Source organism: Pelecanus crispus, chromosome 3, assembly GCF_030463565.1.
Source record: "Pelecanus crispus isolate bPelCri1 chromosome 3, bPelCri1.pri, whole genome shotgun sequence".
NCBI classification, from domain to species: Eukaryota; Metazoa; Chordata; class Aves; order Pelecaniformes; family Pelecanidae; genus Pelecanus; species Pelecanus crispus.
The window spans coordinates 116,436,110-116,462,625 of record NC_134645.1 but is presented as its reverse complement, the minus strand read 5'-3'; the positions used below and the strand labels follow the sequence as shown (position 1 = coordinate 116,462,625).

Genomic DNA, 26,516 nt, shown 5'->3' with positions numbered 1-26,516 from the left:
CCTGCTTTTGGAGCAGGAGGTTGGGCTCAGAGACCTCCTGAGGCCCCTTCCAACCTGCGTGGTCCTGTAAATGCTGTCCCTGCTAGGAATTTCACACAGAGATTGGTTCTCCAAGGTTTTCGTGGCTGTTCTTTGTGATGGTTTAAGAAAGGGCAAAGCAGTTTTTGATGAAGACCGTACAATTTCTGCTTACCCATTCAATTGGATTGTGCCAAAAGGATAATTCCAAATTGGAAAAAATCAACTTTCATATATTTTAATGCCTAATAAATTCTTTAAGTGTTTTAGAAATTACATTAGCCATAGTTTATAATAAATGAATATTGAGCCTTTTGAGGGATATATCCCATTTAAAAGTGTAAAAACTTCTAAAACCTGAAAACCCAAAAAACCCCTGAAACCCATTTTGTTCAAAGCATGCAATTAACTATATTAAACACTGTAGCATGTTTTAGTTAAAACACACTGAATTCTCCGTTAGGGTAAGGCTTCTGTCTCTGCCTGCTATGGTTGGCATATAATCCTGATTTAAAATCCATTGAGCTCACTGGAGAGATGACTAGACTGGGTTTCATTTCTTGTAGCTATAGCAATTGAGAAGTTAGAACTTAAGATACTTGTCTAAGATCCTTCAGTAACAACAGAAAGAGATTAATGCCTCTAGACAATTATTCATCCCATCCCAAAATAAATGCCTAAAATAGGTAAAATGACTCATTTGCTGACAAGGTTTGCCTTGCTTGCTTTCTTTTGTTCTGTATTGACCATAGAAGGAGCGCAGGCAGCAATGCCTAGAGAACAAGTTCATATATCCTTTTTGGCATTGCTTAGCTTTAAATAATGAGCTGCAGGATAACTCTATAGTGTAATCCCACTGTATTTGGGATATAGTAAAATCCTACTGTATTTGTAAATTCAGATGATGCTGGTTTTTATGTTCTGTTCAGCAATCAAAATTATTTGATTTTCTTGGAAAAATTCTTAGCCTTCCGTTATTGGCTGGAAAGGGATAGCAGGAGAATATAAAACTGCACCTCAGTCAACAAGAACAGCAGCAAAACAGAAGGCATCTAATTTTATGAAACGTACATGTTGGTCTTTGCTGAATTTTTGGGGGGAAAATCAATATGGTAAGTGTTCTATAGAATTGAATGATTTGTGAGATGAATCTCCAATGAATACGATATTCCTGGCTTACATGAACACTGACTGAATCTTCATATTCCATGATAGGCAAAGGAAGGAACCCACCTACCTTAACACAGTCTTTTATTTAAAAAGGTTTATTGATAACAAATGGAATTTTCAAGTCTTTTATAGAAGTGTGACACATATTAAACATCAAACCCTCCTGTTGCAGACTACTTGATCTGGCATTTAAGGACTGGGATTGGTCATTTGATGATGTTGATGATATTGATGGTGATGATGATGATGATGACGATGTTTTTGATTTCTGAAGAAGTATAAGGGGTAAATCTGAATAGCGAGGAATGGATTTGTTTGCCTTTGAATACAGCATGCTATGTTGGATTTTGTTTCTCAAAGCAGAGAAAATAAAAGATCTCATTTTAATATTTTAAACAGTAAAAATGAGATTCTGTTCATGATGTCAGTGAATTTTTAGAGGTGTCATTTTCATTAAAAGGATGTTGTTGCCTTTGTCAGTGTTTATCTAATTTTAGATCTTTATTCAAAATTCATGTCTGCCTGCCCGAAAAGAAAATATCTCCTGTTGTCAGAGTAGTTGCTCATCTATAGTGCTAATACTGCTAACATCTGCAGATAATTTTTGAAGGCTAAAAGGGAGATTGTAGCAGTTGGATCTTTAGCTGAAACAGAATTGGTATTTACAAATACTTTTCATTTTTAAGCTTTTAACATAAACTGACTGGTCTACGGCTAGCAGACATGAAATCACTGGAGTTCTGCATTTTGCTTTTCTACCTGTGTTATGAAGTGAATTTGACTTAGCTTTCCTTTGCAGTGCTGTGCTTTTTGGGTACCTAACCATGCATTTGAAAACTGCGTAAACAAATGGGCTTTGCAGCTTATGTGATGCGGTTTCCTTGACTGCTTTAGAAAAGATACGGCCGTTCATTGATCTAATTTGTCCCATGGCTTACTTAAATATGCAGTGTGAATGTACTGGAAATAGTGATAACTATTTTATCATTCTCAATGTTTAATCATTTTACATGTTGATGCAGTGTTACGTTTACACAGAAAAAAACCCTAAATGTTAAATCCCTAAGAATTCTTTTAAATAGTACGTAAGTGTGTCTCAGCCTTACAAAAGAACGGGCAGCACGAGGGCTGTACCTCAGCTGTGTACTCAGTTAACTGGGATACCAGCTCTCGTAGAATTTAACTGGCTTAGCGTTTACAGTGACAAGCATTACGTTAATTAAATATACTGCATCTTTATGTATTAAAAGCTTAAAAATTACTAATCTTTTAGAAGTTACTATTACCTTGTGCATATTGTACTTTACCCTCCTATATTACAAGGGGGTTTAATTGATTTGGTATCATAATGTGTAAGGATGTGCTATACTTCAGTAACAGTGCTGTTGATGCAGAGGCGTGACATTTCTCCCAAGTATGCTGATGAGCCCATCTTAAATGAAGACTTTGAGGAAGTCTGTTTTTGTCAGATTTACATTCATTGCATTTACTGACCAAACTTCCTCCTTCTTTTTCAGCTAACTGCTTTCCGTGAATGCAGACCCAATTCAAGGTGATCATTTTCTTCCCGTTATGGCAAGACTGAAACATATCCCAAAATATATTAAAAATATATATTTTCCTGAGAGATTGTGCTATATATATCAGAGGTTTACATTTTTGCTGCAATATAAATTACTAATCTCTGAGGGTTTTCCTGTATTCTCCTGAGTGACTGATCAAATGAGGAATGGTTGGTAAATAGTAAAAGGATATGTTAGGTAACCTTTTAAACTCTGTTCCACAAAAGCTTTCTTGGCAAGACACACACACTACATTTCATAAAAGGATCGAGAAGAATGAATATTAAACGGAAGAAACTGACTTTACAGCTTTCGTAAAGATGCCACCAGCATGTCTGCAAGAAGAGCAGGAGGAAGATCCACCACAGTGATATAGACTGCATCTGTAAGAAGTGACCATTATACTGTGTATATATATTGTACTGTAATACTGCAAGAGGGTTTTAAAAATCTTTCCACTTTATTTTTTTATGCTTGTTAATCAGATACTGTTACTTATTGCAGTTGCAACTATGCACTTGTATAAAGCCATAATGTTGAAGTTCATATCATTCGTACATGTCTATCAAAAGCTGCATGTCAATGCTCAGCAGCTAGTATAAGTTTGAAGTACATAACTAGTTTCAGCTACGTCATCATGGGCAGTCCCTTTTTTACCTAATTGCCTTAATTTAATTTTTTTTCAAGTTTTTTGCCCATTCTCTCTATTTAAGGAAAAAAGAAGGTTTACCAGCTCTTAGGATGCAATTTTGCTTTGTGGCAGAAAAAATAGTGCACTATTTTTACACCTACTAAGTATATCAATGTCAGCCTATTTTGAATGTATATCGACTGGTTTTAAGGGTGGAGAAGTACTGGTTACAGAAACAATGTCTGATACCATTGGAATTAGTAGACCATTTGCTTGTACATGTAACTGCTCCAGCCCTTTTTACAAACCTCAATATTAGTTATTGACTTATACTAACCCTCAGTAAGTGCTATGAAACTTCATTTTGCCTTGTTTTTGCATACTCTCCTAGATGTGTTTTTTTTATTTCTGGGAAAAAAAAAGAAGAATCTGTGACTATTTTTACATTTCACAACACAATATCTGAGGACTGTCACAAACTTTAAGGAAAGTAAAACATACTGTAGATGTATTTTAAAATTTTAAATCTGGTTCTCTAGCACATAGCTGTAGGCATAGATAAATATTTCAGTATTGTGTTTTGAGAACTGATAGCTGGGAAGAAAGGGCCTCAGAGGCACTTAATCTGACTTTTTTTTTAACTTGGAGTTGTACAAAAGATATAATTTATGTGGGCTCATTCATGACGTGTTCATAATTATCCCAGAAAATGCATGTTTTATACAACTACAGTATGTGAAGTTAAACATATTGACAGTAAAAAATGTAGTCTCCTATTTGGTCTCTTTATATATATAAATATATATATATATTTAAAAAATATATATATATAAAATATTGTGTGGGAGTGCAGTAATTTAAAATATGATCTAACACTTCAATGAAGGAGGACATTTCACTTTAAAATTTTGTTTGTTTGTTTTTTGTTTTTTAAAGAGTGTTGAAATGTTTGGAAGGATAGGACCATGATTTATTTAACACTATCATGAAAGGTGGACTTGGAAACACTGAAATACTGAAAATGAATAAATATATTTACATTTTGTAACCTCTACTACAGTTCAGCTTAACAGAGCCAGAATGTATTCAGTCTTCTATTTATGCACTCGCAAAGTAAAACATTGTTTGTGAGTTCTTAAATTCAAAACTAAAACTTTCATATCATTTCTGTTAGGTATTATAACCCAGTGCACAGCTACAGTGTTTTTTCCCTGCTTGTTTTGATTTACAGACGTACGGTATATTTTTAGGTAATGCAGATTTGCATAGAGTACAACATTAAAAATGTATACAGTAAAACTGTTTCCATTCACTGAATGCATAAATATTTTATATATATATTAAAAAAACTGTTACATTGTGGGAAGTTCTATCCTTTTCTGAATTGGAGAATATTATATATATATTTTTAAATAAACTATTTGAGTAAGGTAAAATAGTTCCTGAACTTGAGAAGCCGGTATTTAATTGAACTATTTCAGTATATAGGCAACTACTGCGGCAGATATGGGAAAGGCAAGGGTTGCTCAAAAGGAAGCCAAGCACAGGCTGCCTGTGGAGGAAGGACAGACTCCAAGGGAGCTGTTTTGGCAGGCCGTCAGATGCTGGGGCTGGATCTGTTGCAGTTTCTCTCCTTGGCTTACCCTCATTTACTGTGAGTCCCTGGGGCCCTGTTAAGCCTGACATTATAGGACATGTACTGTATTATCATATTTACTAGCCACAGTTTGTATATACAAATAGTTATTAGCTATACAGACAGCAGGCTGTATTGAGAAGCTATTGTAGAATGATAGGGGCTGGTAGGGAGCACTGGAGGTCCTCTGGTCTGACCTCTACCTCAAAGCACGGCCAACTTAGCAGAGGTTCCTCACGGCCTTTGAGTTTCCAGTGTCTCTAGGGATGGAAGTATCATAGCACTCCTCAGTTTGTCCAAAACCAAAGGAACAGCATGGGCTGTGTTGAGCTGCAATGTGGAGATCATTTGGCCAATGGTATGGTGTGCACGAACCTCGTTTTGTACCCAGGACACAAAAGGCAAAGCTGCTTTTCTGTTCTTCTCACTTGTCCTTCTGCTCAAGACAGATCTGACAGACAGATCTGCTGTTCTGTGGAATGCAAAGGACTCTTAAACAATACTTCCTGGAGATTGTGTTGTTTCTTCATTGTCCAGTGGTAACCTTTTAAAATTTTTGAGAGAAGAGCATATTCCTGAACTAAGGAATATTTGTCTTAAAAGTCACTGATGTTTAAACAGTTTTGTTTTGTAACAGGGCTGTCCCAGCAAACAGGACGTTTTTATGGCCTGGATGACTTCATCTATAGAAATTCTCTCATTGCAAGTCCTTTTGTTTCACAAGAGTAAACAAATAGCATAGCCAAGCTGCAAATTAACCTTCCGGAAAAATCAGGGGTCAAACTTGGAGCCAGAAGCTCAAGACACTTGTAGGGAGGTTGCTCTGGTTCCTATCCAAGAGCTCACCAGCACGGAAGCTGGACAGGAAGACCCCATGGGAGTTAAGGTGTCAGTGGTCACAAAGACCTTTCTGCAAGGAGATTTCCACTTCTGTCCTAGCTGTGTACTGCAGTTTCCTACTTCTAGTGGTTCCTGCCAAAGCTCAGCCCCTCACAGTGCCAAGCACCATGCGATCCAGCACCACTGCTGCATACTGGAGGAAACACTGTGGTTCTTGTGCTTCTTAGCATGGTTGATGCTGTAACCGAAACGTGACATGGCCCATAGTACCATGTAGGACTAGGAAACATGCAAGAGGCTCGAGTACCTTGGCAGTTGGTGACAGTGGCCAAATTTAAAACACCACTGAAGTTGCACTGCAAGTGTCTAAATCTCGTACTACCTCTGCTGAAGACGCTGAACCTCCATTTTTGACAAGCATTCAGCGGCTCTCTGAAGTCCCCAAGGTCAGGAAAGCTGCTGCTAGAAATGACACGCTTTTTCTCTTTGGTTTCTCAAGGCAGTGTCAGATGATCATTAGAAATTTGAGCATTTGTTTTTATAATCTTACAATGTATTAGTTTCCCATCTAGCTTTGAGAGAGTCATCCTTGGAAGAGGATTTATGTATCTCGGTCTCAAGTGCCTTCACTCATCCTGTGCTTGGGAGGCTGCATTTGGGATGCTGCTGTGAAAAGGGGGAACTTGTCTGAAAACAAACTTCTTACCTGCATAGCTCTCACAAACCCTTACCACCTCCTTATTCTGTTTCTAAGGCAGGAGAACGTAACAGTCTGTGGTCCAGTTCAGGGAACTGGAGTATTTCAGTCTTCTCCGCATTCCTGGTTAGTTACCCTTGGCATTCATGTTAAAATAGTGATTAATTTGTTTTTTTCATAGAATATCTCGAGTTGGAAGGGACCCATAAGGATCATCGAGTCCAACTCCTTGCTTCTCGCAGGACTACCTATAACTAAACCGAACGACTAAGAGCATCGTCCAGACGCTCCTTGACTTCTGACAGGCCTGGTACCTTTTCAGTGCATTACAGTTGATCTTCAGAATACTTTATGGACTATCATCTCTGCACATACCACACTTTAAATGGAAAACATTACTTTTTTTTTTTTTTAAGACAATTCTATAAACCACTTAAGGGATTATCAGCATCCCATGGATCATGGGTTTTTGCCTACTGCTTTGAAGTATGCCTCATGAGAGTGGGAAGGAGTTTTCTTTCAGATCTCTGTAAAAGATGTTGATGGAGCAGTTCTGAAACTACTTCATGTTCTTTGTTGAAGTTGCCTATAAAGTGGACAATGATGTACTCGGACACACTCATCTGAGAAATGAGACAAGTCTGCTGAGATGTATGTGGCGGAAGTGAACACTAAGTCTAAATACATCAAATCTAGTTCTTGGAAATTACTGCAATGAATGGAAAAGCTCACTGTAAAACCATTGCTCCAAGAAGTGGGGACTCAGAGGAACTGTTATCTCTTAGCACAGGGATACTAATTACCAGGCCTTGTTATGAGGATTGGGGTTTTAAATCTTTGCCCCTTTGTAGGCAGGAAGCATTGTTTTATAAGGGTAAGAAAGTCAAGTTACTACCTGATACTTGCTATTGCAAGTGTGAAGCTAGATTTGACTGCTGCTGCTTTTGCTGCAGTAATCTTAGAGAAGCTCCAGGATTAAAGTGGTCTTTCAAAGTGAAAGTGATCTTTTCAAATTAATTGCTACCTTTCAAGGTAGCAAAATTACAAAGTTGTAAGTGTATGTAGTCCTGCTTCATCCTGAAAAGAAAGGGCAGAGAGCACAGCAATTGGATGTCCCTGCAGCCCTTTTTAGGTTGCTTGGAGGAGCTATGTAGAAACACTTTCACAGCCAAGGCAACTGCATGCTATGCTTCCGTCATGTCACCCCATTTTGAGGTCTAGGCCTTCAACGTTTGTTCAGAGATGTGAGCCTACTTGTATGTATAGTCTTAATGTTGTCGTGTCCCAGTGTGCCTCTTAGGTCATCTTGTTGTTCTTGTCATTTGTCATCACTCTTGCTAGCTCTCCGGGATTTTTTTTTTTCTCTGGAAGCTGTTGCACCACTGGGTAAGCATGGCCACCCAACGAGAAGTACATCAGGCTTGGGATCACTGCCAGTCTTCCTCTTTTCCTTTGGCTTGCCAACTGCTTAGACATTAAGCATTGAATTGCCACGTTAGCAATGTATCTTGGATATGTGCTACTTTTTATTAACGAGTGAATTAGTGGAAACTTTTTTTGGAGGTATCTGAGATATCTGAGGTATTTCATACCTTAACTGTTTTAAGGCTGAAGGAGCCAGGAACCCCACCCTCTGAACCTTTTTTCGCATTCGCCAGCCCTCGCGTCATCTCTTACCTCAGCTGTGTTCCATTTTTCAAACACGCTCCGTAAGCTGGTCCTGTAGCTAGGTGCAGCTCTGGCTGCATCTCCTTGCTGGATCCTGTGGCCTCACGCGCCTGCGTGACGTTGTCCGGCATATCACAGTCTTGCGGTACTGGGATTCAGTAGGATCTGTGTAGCCACTTGTGTGCTCTGGAGCGATGGAAGGGCTTGATAAATAGTGTGATGGGGCTCCCCTATAAGCTTCCTGTGCCGTTCAGAGCGAGAGCAATGGGAGTTTTATTCCTGGGAAGGTGGGCATATGTGCAAGCTTAAAACAAACATCAGCGCTGAGAGAGGAAAACATCCTTGGGCTCAGAGAGACCATGAGGACTGTCAGTCATGCTGATGATGCATTTCAGGGAAAACAACTTAAAATCTCTCAAGATTAAGTCACTGTCTTGGAAGTCAGCTCAGTGGAATCTATAGGTAGTCAATTGCCTAAAGGTGAAAGAATCTCCTTACAGTAATTGGGTAACTTAAAATCCGCTTTACACAAGCTCAGTTTGTGCTTCATTAGAGTCCTGATTTACATGACAGGGGGGACACTGAGGCATAGGAAGCGTGTTCTTCTAGTTACACTTTTTGTATAGTGTGAGACAGGTCAACATCTTGGTATTGCTGGCCAAAGCCTCCAAATTCAAAAGCAGAAATCATGTACATCCCAGAGTAGGCCTATACACAGATGACTTGTAATTACAATAAAGTGGTAAATAGAATTTATTTTCATCATGGAGCCATGTTACTATTCAATTTGAATTGTAATCATTATTAGCTGACTTTCTTGTTGCATTTTAGGATGGTGCAGGTTCTGTCCTTTAAATTAGTTTCCGGAATCGTGACAGATAAAACAAGATACCGCCCTCTTACAGCTCCCTTCCTGTGAGTCAGTAATACCACATCATATACAGAACTACTTGTTTAGGCCTCTGACAATTCAAGACTGTTATAATGAGCTGAAATAACAAAACAGGGTATGAACAAAATTATGACAAATATTTAAGTTGTCCTTAAGGTATCCCCAATTAAATTTCATCAAGAGTATCATGTAGTGTAAAAAACCCTCTTATTTTACCCCCAGTCCAAAGACTGGATTTTTTCCAAGACAGAGATGGTGCTTGTCCCAGACCACTTCCAAGGTGGAATGGAATAGCTGACATCTGTAACTTGAAGATGTTTCTATGTTTATCTTGCCATCAGGCAGGAAACACCTGAGGTCTATCAGGACTCGGGTCTGTCTGTCAGACTGCCACGCTCTTGCAAGTGGATCCCGCACAAGTGATGAGCTGGCAGGTTCTTACGGTAGCGTTTATTGTGGCTCCCAGACACCTGTTTAACATCAAGATCCATCATCTCCAAGAACTCTTAAGTATCTTGGAGAACTCTAGCTCAAAATCAAGCAAATTAAAGTCAGTACAAACCAAGAATTTAATAACATCCTATTTTAAGGTTTCTTTCAGCTTCCTCACATTCCAAACTGGGACATCCTTAGACCATTATTAGTGATTAAAGCAACATTTCATGTTCTGCTTCATACATAAATACGGATCTCAAGTATCAAAGAATCTGGAAGGGAATGGAACTAAACCCCGAAAATTAGCAGTGAAATAGTTGCTGCTCACCATCGCAGAAAATACGTGGCTGGGAAACTGCCCCATTTGAGTTGATCTCCACATCTGTGTAGCTCTTAATTTGTAATAGTTCTTCTGTGGGCTCTGAGGTGTTATGTCCTCCCTCCCCCCGCTGCCCCAGTTACTGTGTTCTTAAATGGATGATGATTGGTAGGGGAAGAGTAATTTTATCTCATTTAGAGGACTGAATGAAGGCTTTTTACAAGTAGTAAGCTGTTCGGGACCTTCTAAACGATTGTGAATGACTTTTCCCAAGGAGTCGAACTGCTCTAAAATCCGGCTTCTGAGCTCCAGCAGGTGCGGTGTGTGTCTGCCACCCCACCCCGCTCCTTTCTCTCCTGTCTTAATCGATGAGAAGCAGGTTAGGGAGCCGCTACGCGCACAGCGTAAGCCAGCGGGGTCAGACAGGGGCAGGCAGTTCTGAGCAGTCCAGGCAGTAACATCCTTTGCTGGATTAGAGTAACGCAAAGAAACATCTGCGTCTGCGTAGTCCTGCTCTGCACAAAACGCAGAGCGTTACGGGGGCCCGCAGGGTGGGGGAGATGATGGGCTTGCATTTGTGTACCACGTTCCTGTTCACCGAGGGCAGTTCAGAAGTAGGTTTTGGGGAAAAGCAAACTATACACACCTTCCACTGCCTGCTCCTCCCTTCCAAACCTGCAACCTGTTACCCCTGGAATCACGGCCTCATTCTTTTTTTGGACAGTAAATCTCATGATACGTGTTTCCTCTTTCACGCTGTTAAACTGAGCTTTGTGGCTAAGTGCAGATTGTAGCTTATCTGTTACCACATGCGCAGTCATAGTTCATCGTATCCACAGCTGGAGAGATTTAGGGTTACAGTGAAACTTCAGCGGGCTGTACCAGAATTCAGATCTTGTGTTTCCCCAGGCAAGAAAACTCAACACTTTTTGAAAGCCCTGACAGGACCCACACTTCATCAGCCAGGACAGGAAAGCCTGTTTCACCCTGTGAGCTGGCCGTGAACGGGCGCAGTTAGACACCAAGTGCATAGTTCAGCACTTCTAGAGGATCCGTGAATGGAGGCGTATTACTTCCAGCCCTGGGGACAGTTGTGTGCTGGCTTACACATCCCATGGTAAATCCAAGGTGCTTTCCCTGCCCATCTTTGGTCCGCTGCTGCACTACGCAGCAACCAACCTGCTCGTGTCCGCCCTGACGCTGCTGAACGACAGGTTTAACAAGGTTTATCCTCCCCACATATCTTGGCTAAAGCTATTGCCTTTTATCCAGCTACTGAGAATATCACGGTTTACGTACTGGAAAACCACAGGGCCTACGTGTTGATGGGGCTTGCCCAGGACTTGACCATACTTCTACCTTACGAAAGTGAAATAAATTATTCTCTGGGGGGGAAAAAAAAAGTGCATAAAACTGTTTACTGCTACCTTCTGATTTGTTCCGTATCTCTTGCAGCTTGAATGAGAACTCATGGTCCAGCTTTCCAAGTCCACAAAATTGCTTTACCTTAAGCCTGCGAATTATCCAGCTTTGTCCCTTTGCCTCAGTCTCTTCTTTTTCTGCAAGTTTCTAAGACAATTTATTCTAAGTATGTTAAGTAACCTGTAAAAAACACTTCTTAAATGCATTTTCAGCATTTTATGACGGGAAAAAAAGCAACTTGAAGTATTGATCCTCAAACTGAAAATGGAGTGTCTTCACTTTGCTACAGCATCACTCAGGAGCATGAAAGATGTCAATAACAGACAGGGTTTGGACTCTATACAAAATCTTTATCAAGAAGAGGCTTTAATTAAAAAACCAAGATGAGAAGTAAGTGTGTTTTTTTTCATTTAAGGTGCTGGAGCTCTTTAGCATTTTACAAGTTAATATACAGCCTGATGCTTCAAATGTTAAGGTGAAAGCTGCCCATTAATGACCTGTAATGAATATTTCATTTTTTCTCCATACGTGGAGACAGAATAAAAAAGTACATGTAATGGAAATTAACTGTAAGAATGACATCAAAATCACAAAGAATAGCATTTATTAATATCACCTGGAAAATGTATCACATACCACCTGCCACCATCTAGATGACTTCAGATACTTTACACAGCTTTAGTAAAATCAGTAACAGGATGTTTACAGTTCCTCTCTCAACCAACACAGAAACATTTATACGTTTTATCGAAGCAGTAAAAAAATCCTCATCTTTGAACTTCCTCTCAGTAATGGGAGATACATGAAATTGTATGTCCACAGACATACTTCTTCCTACCCGTTCCTGCTCTACAACCGAGGTTTACAAAGCAGCTATGTTTTCGGATGGTGAAGGTCTCAGTCTGATTGCTGAGTGTACACTGGGAGAAACATCTGCTTTTGCAGATCCCGCTCCTCCACAAGAGTCCAATGATTTAGCATGTTGCAAGCAAAACCTGCCTCAAAGGTGGTCAGTGCAGTCTTCCCATAGTTCTCAAGGATGTCAGGATCAAGGGTGCCTTGGTTTTAACATGCCAATCAACAGTATTACTGTCAGAACTCTCTTGAAAAGGCATACCTTGTCATTTCGGAGAACGTAATGAGAAATCAAGGGAAGCTACGATTACTTCAGTAACTTTTGGTTGGAAAGGCATTACTTCCAAAAGCAAAATCCCCCTTTAATAGTTCTCAAGAATATCCTTTTCCCTTTTTTAATATACCAAATACAAATGGATTAGAATCTCAAAGGTAAAAATTGAAGTCTTTATGTTTTTCAGCACACTTAGCACAGACAGGCTGAAAACTAGCAAAGCACAGAGCTGGATCATCAAAACCTGAGAACCACTGGAGATGAGTCTGCTTTGATGCATCAAGGTGCACATGTAAACGGGTTGCTGTCAGTATGGATTGCATTTGGGGACTCTGGGTATCGGTTCAGGAACTTCTGCTTGAACACAATTTTTAACTCTGTTGGTCAAAGTTTCATTAATTTCTATATGTTTTAGTCTCTGCTGTTCCCAAAACAGTATGTTCAGTGAATGACAGCTCAGGTTGAAAAAGAATAATTCGAGTTTTTGTTCTTATCCTAATAAAAACTGGATATATTGAAGAAAGTGACTATGGGTATCCTGTATCAGGTGTATAAATTGTACTATTTAAGTGTTGCATGTAAGCGCTACAACCCCAACTGGATCTGTGATTTAGTAAAACACATTTAGAACCTTATTTTGAATTGGGCCTTGACTCAGATTTTCTTCATCCTAAAATACAGATAGTTAATGTCAAACTGAGTTGCTTGCAAGAAGACAACAAACATCCGTTGTTGTTTTTCAAACTTGCAGCAGATGCAGAAAGATGAGTTGATATGTTGGTGCAAAATTGCTCTTGTATAATCAAAGAAAATTGCTTATATGTAACCAGAAAGTACTGAAGTGATACAAGAATATATAAACATCTAAATACTAAATACCTTGTTCGTTTAGTAAAAAAATCCAGAGAAAATGTGATGTCGGTGAAACTTGTCTTAAATGACCAATAAAAATATGCTGCTTGAATTAAGTATCTTAGCAGAATTATTTCTAAAAGAAAATAACCATGACTGTACTAAATATGCTTAGGGATAAATACTAGGCTAGAGAAAGACAGAGAGAGCACGTGCTTCCTCAACCTTTGGTCTCTTGTTTAGGCTTAATTGTGTTTTTTTGATGGTAACTATGTTGTGTGCTGATGCGTGTCCTCTAATCAGTCTTTTTAGTTTTCCTGTAGTGCAGGATTGTGGCTGTGACCCAAATATTGAGAATGAGCATGGTTGTGAAACGGATGAGAACTAAAAGGGAAAAAAAATCTTGTAAGCATAAATCAAAAAAAATCAACTGCAGTCATTTTCAGAAGACACGTTGTTTTGTAAACCTTCACTGGTGTACAAACAGGCTGGTTCCCATTCTGCAACTCTTTTCAGTCAATTCAGTTCAAATTGCCATGTTCAGGAACCCAGAAATTCTCAGAGTAAATAGAGCAGAGAAAAGCTTTTAGCACTTGCGAGTGGTATCTGAAAATAATACACTACAGTACCTCTAATTCTTTTGTGACAAAACCAGGAGACTAGTACAAGTTTGAGTAGTCTCATATAAATTTATATTTACACCTAAAATTAAACTCGGAGCCACAGCTCACTCTTCCTTTATAGTTGCATATGTTGTTTATAGTAAAGGGATTATTCTCTACTGCCATCTGTGAAGTTTAGACTTCAAGGAGACAGGAAATACTTCTATGGGTCAGGTTTTAATGAGAGGAAACCTGACAACTGAGGAAAAAAGCAGTTTTTCAGTATCTTGATTAACTTTCAGAATTTTTTTAAACCAAAATAAGCATAGTATCTCTACCTGTGAGACCACAATTTGAAGTATAGGTATATCTAATATCCATTTGGTAAATGGAATATTCACAGAAATGTACACAAAACTTTATTTCAGAAATATGTGATATTTGACAGTTTCATACATGTGTGTGAAACCCAAGATGAACATGCCAAAATGTTCAGTGTTAGAAGTTAACTGGAAACATTTTCCATTAAAGCAGCACAGCATCACTGTTCGCTGCCATCTCTTCCATGTTCCAAAGTGTACTGTGCTGTATTTTAAAAAGCAGCTTTAGCCTGAGCCAGCTTTACTTTCAAGAGCCAGCTTTTTATTTCCATGGCGTTTTCCTCCCTCCCTTACTCCTCTCAGTATACCTCTTGCTTCTAAGCAGCAAAAGTGTGTAGCTGTGGGTGAACTGGACTTGATAACTGACCTGGACTAAACTTCTGTGTGTGCATTACACCAATTTTTTGGTGATCAAGTTAACCGCACGGCCCCAAAATTCTTACTCTGTTGAAGGAAAGCAGCAAGGACGGGGGTGAAAATGAGTGATTGAAAAGGGGACTGGACTTCCTTTTCCAGTGAAAGAGCCACTTGAACGGCTTGTAAAACTAGAGCATTGTTGTGCTGCAGAGGACTGCTTAAAAAAAAATAAATCCATTCAAATGATGTTTCTGATGAAACATCAGTTTTGAACTAGAACAAGGATCTACCAAATAAAGTACAATGTCATTTTGTTACTGTTCTTACATCCACCAAGTCTTGATTTCAAACCACTTACTGAAAAATCTGCTGCACTCCTTAGCTCTTTCAGTTTTGTCAGGATGGTAAGAAGCTGTTATATAAATTTGCTTTATAATGAAATCAACTGCAAATTACATATTTTAAGCCAGTTTTTTGTGAGTTTCTTACCAGCCTACCATGTAATTTTCAGCCTACCATAAACTTGCTGAATGTTGTGCCTAAAACTATTCATATACTAAACTGAACTTTAGTTTTCTAGAAGAATTTAATGCACAAACCCCGCAATAAGAAACTTACTATTTAAAAAGCTATCACTCAACTATTACAGATTAAGTTGTATTTTAAGAAATTTATTTGTTTATGTAATTAAATAGTAAAGACTTTTAATGCTTTATTCTGCTATTTTCATAATCAAGTCAATTTTAAGTTAATTTTGCCTTTGGAAAAAAATAATGGATTTTGGACTACTTGTCACCACGAGATAAGCATAAGCAGGTTTTTTTTTTGTTTCTCCAGGCATTTGACTGGTTTGTAATCCTGTGCTACTTTTTTAGCCGTAACTCCTTCCCTCACCATGCTAAACCACCAGGTTCATGGTTTGTTCTGCTGAGACCAGAAAAATGCTTTTACAAAAGAGCTAAAAACGACCATGGCAGCTGTTATCTTGGAAGGGTGAGTAATTCCATACTTTACTCACCTGCGAGATCATTCGTAGTCATTAAAGTTGTAACTATTCTTGCTGTAAATTGAATGAATTCTGATTAGTGGACTAGATACGACACATATATACCTTCAAAAAATGATGAAATACCTATTTTTCAACAGAGGATAATCTTGCATGAAAATACACATTGCATAGACATTCCCACTTCTAGTGCATCCACTCCACTATTTTAGCTTCAGAGATCAAGCTCTCAAAGCTGAGTGACACTGTATTAAGGGTCTTTTTTAATGAGAAAATCACTGATATAATTAGAATTTTTATATCTACATCTGCCTATCTCACTAGGTTGGATATGGTCAGAGTTTACTGCTTCCCTTTCTGCTCAGCCCCCTGCTTCAGTAGTTGACACTGAGCTACACCCACAATCGAGTTAGCGTGACTTAACCACTGTAAATGTTCACATGCATGCTTTTAGGCTTCTGCAAATATGAGGAATTCAGCTTTCCCTCCCACAACAAATCTAAACAATTATTTCACATTTGCAGCAGACTAAAACCATTTACAAAGTTTATTGCCATTGTTCAGCAAGCATACCGCAACTTCTAATTATTGACTTAAAAACATTTGTTTCATGGGGAAATAGATCCAGCATCGCTATGTTTTATAGTAAGAATATTTTAAACAAGTTTTGTGAATATGACAAAGGTGCTTCTGACACATAGCTGTAGAAGAACTGTTCATGCAGACCACTAGGTAATTAACACATGAACTGCACAAATCACTGTTCCTTGGTACATTCTTAAATTCTCCTCTGTTGAGAAATGTATTTACATGTAGTCATAGAGTTAAAGGTATTTAGCGTGAAGTGTGTATTTATTTGTAGATGACTTCAGAATTAGCGTTGTCTGACTGCCTAACTACAAAATTTAGCACCTTTTCATGCTGGATCACTAGTAATTGTATTAAATCCTAGACATTGAAATTTGCTCTTTGTAAAGACACTCTTTCGGTTATTTCAACTGTATCAAGTTCCTTTGACCATATCTGCATGTTTTCTAAGTCAAAGCATCATTGTGATGGAGCTGGTGTCAATGATAAACTTGATTTCAAGAGACTGTGTGGTATCGGAGTCTCAGAAGTTGGCACTAAGGGAAACTACATTAGGCAAGATTTTTATCTACTATGATTGAGTAAAGAGCTCTTGAAAGAGGCATTAGGAGGAGCTATGGCTTTAAAAAATGAAAACTCAGTGCTTCGCACCAAGATGCCCACAGCTTACTTGCGGAGGTATAGGCAGACATACTCCAGGTCAAGGCGCTCACTTGTCCAGAATCTTTTGTCTGCCAGAGACACCGCAGCTGAACCAGCTTACTGGCCGCGCTGATGAGTGTGCACAAATTCTGAAAAGCAGGTAAAAAAAAAAGAGAAAGAACCTCTGCCATTGTATTATCCAAGTGTTTAGCTTATGGCTGCTAGCATGTGCCTTACTAAAAACCAGGACTAGCTTTTTCATTTAGAATAAAAAAAATACACTTTTTCAGTATTTTGCAACCCAAGCATTTCAGCTTCTTACTAAGGAACTGGGAAGCAAAAAATTGCAGTTGCCAGAAGCAAGGGACTGATTTCTGAGGAAAGAAGCTCAAAGAGCACAACAATTGCTACTGCTGTTGGCAAATGCTTGATAGAGGCAAATACAATAAGAAGCAAAGAAATAAAGAGCCTCTCAAACTGCTACATAAAATTGTTTATGAAAGTTAGCTAAAATGAGACTGATCTAGCCTAACCAGCAAGGTTGATTCAGACCATCTGTTACCATTATGTCTGGCAAACAAAACCATAAAAGAATGAGAAAACTGACAAGAATGTGTGGAAAATGGGTCCAATTGGTGGGAAAAAATAATGAAGGGAACAGACCATTCACCCTGTCATCCTTTTAAGTGGGACTTCGCAAAGGCAGCGGGTAGAGGGGACCTCCACATGGCTCTCTGTGGCATGCCCGGATTTCCCTTGCAGGTAAGGATTGGTGTTAGGCTTAAAAGCTTCCCCCATTTGTATCATCTTCTGCATTAGCAACTCCAGTTTATCTCAATTAAATTTTAACTTTCTCTCTTCTGATAAAAAGCGCAAAGACCATCTTGAACCTATGTAAGGCATTAGCAGATGATACTTGCAAAATTCTAGGACTAAAGGGAAAAAAGATCTTGTGAAGTATTTAACATTCCCTATTTCAAATGCTTTGACTGATGCTCTATTCTTTTCCTCGCATGTTAAAGGTTTATTAATGGGGATTATGACATTTGGACTAAAGAGGCAATCTTTTTCCAACATCTTAACTCTTTGCTAGTTTTAATTAAGGCACTGCAATTAACAACTTCACTTCAAAACATACTTTTTTTTTCCCTATAGAGTCTCTATTGCCAGTGTTATGTTTTCCAGCTACCCACAGAAGTTAAACAGCTGTATTTGAAAACTGGGGTTGTTCTGAAAGCTAACCCAAATGAAATTCTTCCAAGGACAAATATAAGGAGAGATTTCACTGATCAAGATGTCCAGAAAAGAAGTAATTTCATATATGGACCTAATTTCAAATAATCATGCAGCACTTACCATGGCCAGGTCTATTATCCACTTCCGCAGTGTTAGCATGTACCAGCCCCCCCAAAATCTTACATTATGTTAAGTTTCATAGCACTGAAAATTCTAGGATACCAAAGCTCTTGAAACTGCCTGGGGAATGAGATGCTTTTAAACATCTGGAAATAATCTTATTGAAACTTTACAGAAGACTATACAATCTAGATAAAATATATTAAGCACTTGTTGAAACACTAAGTGTTCCTATTTTTCACACTGTCTTTGGTTGAACAGTGCCTGGAGTTTCTCGAGACCTGCTCCAAAGTACAAGACTTGAGATTTAAGCCCAAGTCCTATTTAAAAAAAAACACCAAAACCATACACTGCTATGCTCATCATAGCCAGTACAATCTGCATGGGTGGGAATCAATGAAAAAAAAAGTCATCATTTCCAACCTGCATTTCTAGCAAAGATGTGAATTAAGAATTGGTGTTGCTCCTTATTGGTTGTGGGCCTTCTAAAGCATAGCTACATATACAGCCTACTCTCCGTAGAGATTTTACTGTGATCCAAGAAATCCACATGTGAATGTGGAATGCACATTGAGGAGCGGCTGAAAATGATTTACATTGGTTGCACAAAACAAATGATAACATAGCTGCTATGCAAAGAACTACCAAACAAGCTACATAAACCAAAATTCCCAGATTTCAAAGGATACGTGACTGCATAGAACAAAGCTCGTTTCGTTTTTCCACTGAAACGCAGAATAAACAAAAGGAGAATGACGTCTGAAATAAATAAAAGATTGTGTGTCAGAGAAGAGAGAGAAAGGGCCTAAATGCAATTCTAGACAGAAGGGAGTAGTTCCACTGGGTACCATGTCTATGGAAACTGGCTTCTTACAGGTTTGTCTCTCAAATTTGATTGATGTCCAGAACACTGCAAGCTCCAATATGAAACTTTTCTCAGAATCTGGAGCGTTTATCAGGTCTCTCTCACAGAGAGAGAGAGAAAGGATGAGCTTGCATTGCAGCACCACTGTGTGTGTAGTAACTAGATCTTTCTCCTCTCCATCTATTTTCATAAAATGTACAGGAATACAATTATATTTGAGTTTTCATTCTCTCTTCCCCCTGACCCCGGCTGGAATTGGTCAATGGACATACGTCATTGCAGTGGAGTACTGTATCTACAAGTCTCAGAGTGGTGAATGAGCCCTGGTTTATTTCCAAAACATGGCTTAAAAAAATTACCTTGTGCAATGATGATGGGATATTCCAGGTATGTCTGCAGAGGGTAACCATAATAAATCTGGTACCTCAGAAACACAAGGAAGCTGAACAGAAAGACACAAAACAGAGTGACAGCATGAAGGGACAGGACAGCTCCTTCACGACTTCTTTTTTACTCTTTTGGTTGTGCCACAAGCCTCCAGACAGGTGTAGCCCCTGCTGTCAAACTGATCAAACAAATATGAAGACGAAGTGCAAGCCTGATGATTCTGTAGTCTATTTTTGTTACCCTCAAATAGAGTAAGATGTAGAGAGCTGCCCACACCTCTTGTCAAGGTCTTTGTGTCGCAGTGTGAAAGGCATGATTTTATTAATTACAACTGATGAGAAAGAAATAAAGGCTTCCAGACCTAAAAGCTACCTCCTCTTTGCAAGTGCCTTGGCATCTCTGGGATAACTCTGATTTCTTTATTTATGTAGGAAGTTCAATCTGCATATTAAACAAGTTTCACAAAAGTAGAAAACATCTTCCGAGCTGCCTAGACTACAGTGTTAGAAGATTGCCCAGTGTAGCTGTACTGGTCAGACTCAGAGCCTGTTCTTATGTGCACTGAAAAATGGCGATTCTCCTTCCTGCTATTCCACAGTATAGTATCTAAAACAAATTGAACTTTTATCATGTTTTCTTTACTTTCTTCAACTTTCATGCAAGTCCATGGGGTTAGACAGAAACTTCAAGGCTGCAGAGAGAACAGAAAGGACTCTTAGGGCATAGTTTTATGTAAGGAAAAATTGATGGTTTCCAGCATACAAAGATGGCATAAGGAACTGCCTACCTTGTAAGAAACTGGCTTTTACAGTATTCAGAATTTAAACATCTGAACTTCTTAGGAGTCTTATTTCTTGTAGGGTGATATTACACTCCTTGCCATCAGCACCATGCTTCTGTGTCACTCCTCTGCCAGGTCACTGCTTTCTGACTCTGCAGAGCCAGCAGTTTGTACCAGTAGCCCCAAAGCTCCCTGCAACTGGAGCCAAAGTCTTTAAAGGCTGCGGGATAACTAGTCTACTACATAAACAAGCAGTCCCAATAAATGTTTCAAAAAAGCCTTGCTGCAACTCGTCCAAAATAGTTTTGCCCAGAGCAGGAGCAGAACCCACAGCGGTGTGGTTGTCACACGGGTGCTGACAAGACATTTATGGCTTCTCCATGCTCATCTGAAAGATTACATATAAAGCCTTTTCAATGCACACCAACACACACAATTTTGAAATGCTACCACCGCTTTTTGGCTGGGGCTGTCGGGTAAGTGATCTCTGCTGGAACTAGAATTTAGTTCACGTACTCTGAGGTGTATTAAGGGTGGACAGCACAACAGGGGTTCAGTGCCGAGGAGGAACGCAGGCAGCGAACGGCCACAGCGGAGACGGAGGGGGTTCCGCGCAGCTCTGCAGCAGGGTGTCCACACGCCTCAGCTGGAGCAGCCCCAGACCCGGCTCAACAGCCGTGGCCCTGATGGAAGACGAGGCACAGGCGTGTTCAGAAGTGACACGCCGGTTTTGTGAGGTGATTCTTCCGAATAAAAAGCCCTTTTTTAGTTTGGTGCCGAGAGCTAGCAGCCATCTGGCTGGATGTTCTGGCCACTTTCACCCCTCGGTTCGGCAAACGCAAGGCTCTTCAAGGTATTTTCTCTCCCATGCTTGTACCCACATTTACATGTACGTGTACAGAGTTTCTGTATTTATTTTCCATTCCATACAATCCTCTTTAATCAAGATTTAATAAGCCTAGCCCATGTAAGCTTATTACAGACTGACAAATCTTTGACAAGGCTTGTAATTTTCTTAAAGAATGATTATGTTTTACTTATTTGGGCGAGACAAGCCTGCCTAACTGGTACAATTACCTGCACAACAGGGCACGCGGACCACTTAATAACCCAACTACATGGCCTAAACCCAACAGTAGGTGTTGTCTTCAGCTACGTGGCTGGCGCAGGTTGGTTTTGGGCAAAAAAAAGCCGAGTTTCCCTTTAACCAACAGCGCGGAAATGCTTCAAAAGAGGAAGCTTCTGCTCTATAGAGTTCGCACGCCCGACGAAGGCACCTGATGAGGGGCGCAGGAAGAGTCCGCAGGCCCAGCGCAGGCTGACCGCGCTGCAGAAAGGAGAGGCTTTGGAACCGGAGAGCGCAAGGCCTGCTCGCCGCCCCCCTCCAACAGCCACTCGACGCACCCTCACGCGTGACCAGAGCTGTGAAGGAAGGCATTTCATCCCTCACTGCCGCAGCAAAGCCCCGCTGCCCCCCGCTCCGCCCGGGCGCTGCCGCCGCGCCCCAACGGCTCCTCCCGGCGGGCGCCGCCATCTTGTCCCCGGGTGCAGCCCACCCCCCCCCCCGCCTTACCCGGCCAGCTCCAGGAGGAGGCTGCCCACGCTGACCCCCCACGCCGACCCGGCCGCCACCACCGCCGCCAGCTGCGGCAGCTTGATCACGGCGCACACCGCCCAGGTGCTCCAGTGGGCCAGGTCCAGCAGCCTCGGCGCCATCCCGCTGCGCTGCGCACCGGCGGCAGCCCGGAATGGGGAACCCGCCGTGTGGCGGGGTGGGGCGGGGAGCCCGCCCGGCCCGGCCCCGCGCCGCTGGCGCCGGGGCAGCCGTCAGGGAGCGCTGCTGGCGCCCGCGCTGCCCGCGGCGTGGGGCGTGGAGGCCGCCCGGCCCTTGGGGAGAGCGGAGCCGGGCCCGGCAGCGGGCCGCCCCCGCTCCGCATCGGCCTCGGACCTCGCCGGGCCTGGGCGCGCTGCCGGGCGGTTCGGCACCCCCGGGGAGGCCGGTGCGGCTTCCTCGGGAGGGACGGGGCCTCCTGTCAGCCGCCTGCGGGGGAAGGGGCCCGTCGGCCCCCAGTCCCGGTGCCGGCGTCTTGCCGAACGCCGCGGTGGACGGGGGAGCGGGGTGGGGGACACCCGGGTCTCCGGGGGTGCCTCGGTGCCGCCGGCTGAGGCCTACCCATGGCTAACGCTCCTCGGTGTCAGGGCCCACGGCTAAGGCTCCGCGGTGTCAGGGCCCACGGCTAAGGCTCCGCGGTGTCAGGGCCCACGGCTAAGGCTCCTCGGTGTCAGGGCCCACGGCTAAGGCTCCGCGGTGTCAGGGCCCACGGCTAAGGCTCCGCGGTGTCAGGGCCCACGGCTAAGGCTCCTCGGTGTCAGGGCCCACGGCTAAGGCTCCGCGGTGTCAGGCCCACGGCTAAGGCTCCGTGGTGTCAGGCCCACGGCTAAGGCTCCGCGGTGTCAGGGCCCACGGCTAAGGCTCCGCGGTGTCAGGGCCCACGGCTAAGGCTCCTCGGTGTCAGGGCCCACGGCTAAGGCTCCGTGGTGTCAGGCCCACGGCTAAGGCTCCGCGGTGTCAGGGCCCAGACACGTTCAGCTCCAGGTTGAGAGCGTTGGCCCTCAAATTACCCTTTGTTACCTTAGACAAAATCTACAAAGCAGTAACCATCGGATGCTGCGTTGGTGTAAAGGGTTAGCCATGGTTTGTGTTCACTTAGGAGCAGCGTAGGTCAGCTGTTGGCTTGGAGCTGTAGGCTGGATTTCAGTTTTCATCCCCAAAGTGGAGTTTCCAGTGCTACAGCTCCTGTGTTGTTCGGGTCACGCTGTCTGGATCGCTGTGATGCTAATTCCTGCAGTGGGGATGACATAGTTTTGACAGTGCCGCTTTTGGTTGCGCAGAAAGTAAGTTCAGCAAAATTAAAAGTTCCTGAATGCTGGACTTGGCAGATTGCCAGAGATGGCGAAACTTCCCTGGAACATACATCTACCCACCATGCACAGTCATACACGAAAATAGTAAAGCACAGTTTTTAAAGCTTTTGTACTTATCAGCTTGTCAGAACTAAGTAAGAGCAATTATCCAAGGAATAGACATTTGTACTGATCACGCACATACAGAATCTTGGCTCTTTCATGCCTGCATATGGCCGGGACTACTCGGAGTGTCAAATCCATACCGTTAATTCAGATTTTTACCTACAACATAATTGCTTTAACATGGGTTATTCGCAGGCATAAAATTTCTTCTTTTTCATTTTCATGAAAGTTGTATTTCTGTACAACTAATAGTTCTTAATACGGTTTAGGTCCAGCTCCTTTGCATGTCTCACAAATTGTTTTCTGTTGTTTTGATAATATGATTTGACAAACACGTTTATGGCATTCATTCCACATACCTTTAGTGGTATTTTAAAACTGTTACTAATGCTTAATTTGTAAATCATGTTGCCCTCTGTGTAATTCAGTCGCTAAAAAAAAAGAAGCAGGTACGTAGGAGTAAAAAAAATCTCAAAACTGATTGAAATAAATGTCCCCCCAATACAGAATTTTAATTTAAAAATTGTGTTTCTGTTTATGTAATTCAAATTAATCAAGCTTTTCAAAGACAATAGACTCTAAAAGAAGAAAATTTGAAGTTACCTTAAAATAATAACTGTTCCAAGATTTTCTTGATAAACTGAGTTCTCAGCCTTGTGGGAGTATTGTGTACTTGAAAAAGAGTTGAGTAACCCATCACACAAGATGAAGTTATCTCATTTAAAATTAGGTCTGAGGTGTAAATGTGTCTGTCATTTCAGATAATCTGAGAATAATAGAGAAATAGTTAAGGTAGAAGTTGTGTATCTGCATTACTGTGTGGATGCTGATCCAACAAAATGCTGTAAAAATATCAATAATATGCAGTGCCTTGTATCCTACAGTAATCCTACAGAGGAATCAAGAAGCTATTAAGCAGGTCCATGAGCATAGTTCTGTTCAACTTTCTGTATTTAAAAAAGACATAGAATGTTTACCTTTAGTCAGCATTTCAGCTTTTTAAAAATACATCCTGCTTTGCATTGCAAGCAGTCAGTTAAGCAAAATTATTTCCTGTCCTTCCCCTGTCCTGTCTTATGTAATGATAGTGCTCTACATCTTTTTTACTGGCCACTTTTACTTACTGCTGCTACTGCAGCTTAGGGAAAGAACAGGCATCACAGTGCTAGAACAGCCCTGTTAAAAAAATTAATTTATGAAGAGTGTAAGAAATTATTCGTATTCTGTTTGAATTATTTAGTTTTATGTAGAAGTTCAGAGTCTTTTACTTGGTAAGTTGCAGCAGAATGCACAACCACTTTAAATTACAGTTCAGTGAATAAATTCATTACACTCAAATCTACAGTGCAGATTGCCTGTTTCGCAGCAGATGGGCAGTGGTTTAACGCTGCTGCACCTCAAATAAGAATGCAAATGTTGATTCCTATTAAAAAAAATAACGAAGGAAAATAGTCTTTCTGTAATAACCAGAGACAAGAAGCCAAACCAGAATTTTTTTCCCAGTAATGTTGTTGGCTTATCATCGCTGAGTTTTTAAGCGAAATAATGCCTTGAATTTTGTGGTTTTGCAAGGAATGCAGAGTGCTTTCTTGCTCATTATTTCCACAGCCTACCAAGCTAAGCAGGGAATAGTTCATTTTATAGATAATTGGTGTTTTAAGCTCCAGGTTAAAATAAAGGAAGTTCCACAACTGGGGAACCTGTGACGATGGAGACAACCCCCAGGAGACGTGTGGAGGAAGGCTGGGGGTGGGCAGAGTTGGCCAGGGACAGCAGGCAGCAGAAGGGGGTGTGACGCTGTGTGAACACACACAGTCAGGAAAGAAACCAGAGGAATTGGATGTGTCGGCACAGTTGGAGAGCTGTCACCTCTTTGGGATCACAGGGACAAGGTGGCGTAGCTCATGACGAGTGCTGAGATGGAAGGATACAAGCTCTTTTGGAAAAGTAGGCAGGGCAATAAATGGAAGTTGTGTTCTATGCAAAGAAGCGTGTCTCTGCCTGGAGCTTTCCTCCGCTTTGGAGTGAGCAACGAGCCGACTGAGATCTGGCTTGATCAGGAAGAGGAAGCCCATGAAAACTTAAATAACTAGAAGAAAGCTCACAATTGTAGGCCCAGGCTTCTTTGGGAGTGTAAAATTGCTCTGACATCTGGAGGAGCCACGCAGTGGGGTAAAAGCAGTCCAACCAATTTTTGTGGGGCATCAGGAACATATTTTTTGACCCAGATGCTGGATTTGTTACTCAATAAACAAGGAGGAACTAGGAGGCGATGTACAGGTCACGGGCAGCCCTGGCAGCAGTGGCTCCAGGACCTTAGAGTTAAGGTCCAAAGAGAAGTAAGTAAGGCACATAGAATGAAGATTCTGGGCTTCAGGAGAACAGAACTGGGCTTGTTCAAGAGACCTGCCTGTCAGTATCCCTTGGGAAATTGCTATGGGGGGGCGACAGAGCCTAGAAGAGTGAGTTGGTATTCAAAGACACCATGCTCACAGCACAAAACCAGTCTCTCCAGTGAGCTGAAACGTGAGCGGACACGGCTGAGGAATGGCATGGCAGAGGAACAGCTTGGCTGAATGGGCAACGCTTGCCTGAACTCAGACACCAAAAGGGAGGCTTTGGAAGGTGGAAACAGGGATGAGCTACCCAGGCATGCGGGGATGGAGTTCAGAGAGCAAAGCTCAGTTGGAGTTGAAACTGGCAAAGGATGTGAACAACACCAAGGAAAGCGTCCGTAATTACTTTAGCAACAAAAGAAAGATGAAGGAAAATGTGGGCACGCTCTGACAAGGTAGGAGACATACTTAAGAGTGGCATGCAAAAAGCCAAGGTGCTCAGTGCCTTTTTTTGTCTCGGTTTTTACTAGCAAGGTGTGCTCACAGGCCTCTCAGGCTCCCTGAGCCTAGTGTCACAGTTAGAGGGAGTGAAATACTAACCAAGAGGGAGGAAGACAGAGTTGGGGACTGCAGCAGCAAACTGGACAAAGACTGCTCCGTGGGGCCAGACGGGATGCATCTGAGGGTGCTGAAGGAGCTGGTCGACATTATTGCAAGGCCACTGACTGTTTTTCATCTTTGGCAGGTTGTGGTTATCAGAGGAGATTTCCAGATGACTGGAAGAAGGCAAATGTCCTATCTTCTTGCAGGAAGGAGGATCCAGAGCATGACAGGCTGGCCAACCTAATCTCAGTTTCCAGGAAAATTATAGAGCAAATCCTCCATAATGGCCTCCTCTGGCTGTTCCCAGGTGCA

The 26,516-nt window shown here is 41.6% G+C and overlaps 2 protein-coding genes across 7 annotated transcripts in view; one reads left to right on the top strand and one right to left on the bottom strand.

Annotated features, from left to right (window-relative positions):
- ROCK2 (Rho associated coiled-coil containing protein kinase 2) overlaps positions 1 to 3,021 on the top strand; it is a 102,689-nt gene extending 99,668 nt beyond the window's left edge. For all 5 annotated transcript variants that reach the window (XM_075707213.1, XM_075707214.1, XM_075707217.1 and 2 more), the window contains 2 exons: positions 1,361 to 1,473; positions 2,706 to 3,021. In XM_075707213.1, the coding sequence (XP_075563328.1) occupies positions 1,361 to 1,460 (100 nt within the window). In that variant the 3' untranslated portion in view covers positions 1,461 to 1,473; positions 2,706 to 3,021. The remainder of the gene's footprint in view (positions 1 to 1,360; positions 1,474 to 2,705) is intronic.
- Positions 3,022 to 13,435: 10,414 nt separating this feature from the next.
- On the bottom strand, positions 13,436 to 21,951 carry SLC66A3 (solute carrier family 66 member 3). 2 transcript variants are annotated; one of them, XM_075707219.1, is made up of 7 exons: positions 21,809 to 21,951; positions 19,427 to 19,509; positions 18,892 to 18,961; positions 18,203 to 18,260; positions 16,875 to 16,995; positions 15,629 to 15,670; positions 13,436 to 13,655 (listed from the first exon to the last, which is right to left on the bottom strand). In XM_075707219.1, exons 1-7 carry the CDS (start codon positions 21,949 to 21,951, stop codon positions 13,567 to 13,569), a joined length of 606 nt encoding a protein of 201 aa, XP_075563334.1. In that variant the 3' UTR covers positions 13,436 to 13,566. The 2 variants fall into 2 exon arrangements, with proteins under 2 accessions (XP_075563334.1, XP_075563335.1); XM_075707220.1 differs by lacking the exon at positions 15,629 to 15,670.
- Positions 21,952 to 26,516: the final 4,565 nt, after the last annotated feature.

What these genes read in the sequence shown, in the direction of transcription:
- SLC66A3 (XM_075707219.1), bottom strand. Translation starts at nt 21,951, where the DNA reads ATGGCGCCGAGGCTGCTGGACCTGGCCCACTGGAGCACCTGGGCGGTG. An exon ending in GCTTTGTTCTATGCAGTCAC is followed by an intron (nt 18,261 to 18,891) that starts GTATCCTTTGAA and finishes ACATAATGTAAG; the next exon opens with ATTTTGGGGGGGCTGGTACA. An exon ending in GACTACGAATGATCTCGCAG is followed by an intron (nt 13,656 to 15,628) that starts GTGAGTAAAGTA and finishes TTTCCCTTTTAG; the next exon opens with TTCTCATCCGTTTCACAACC.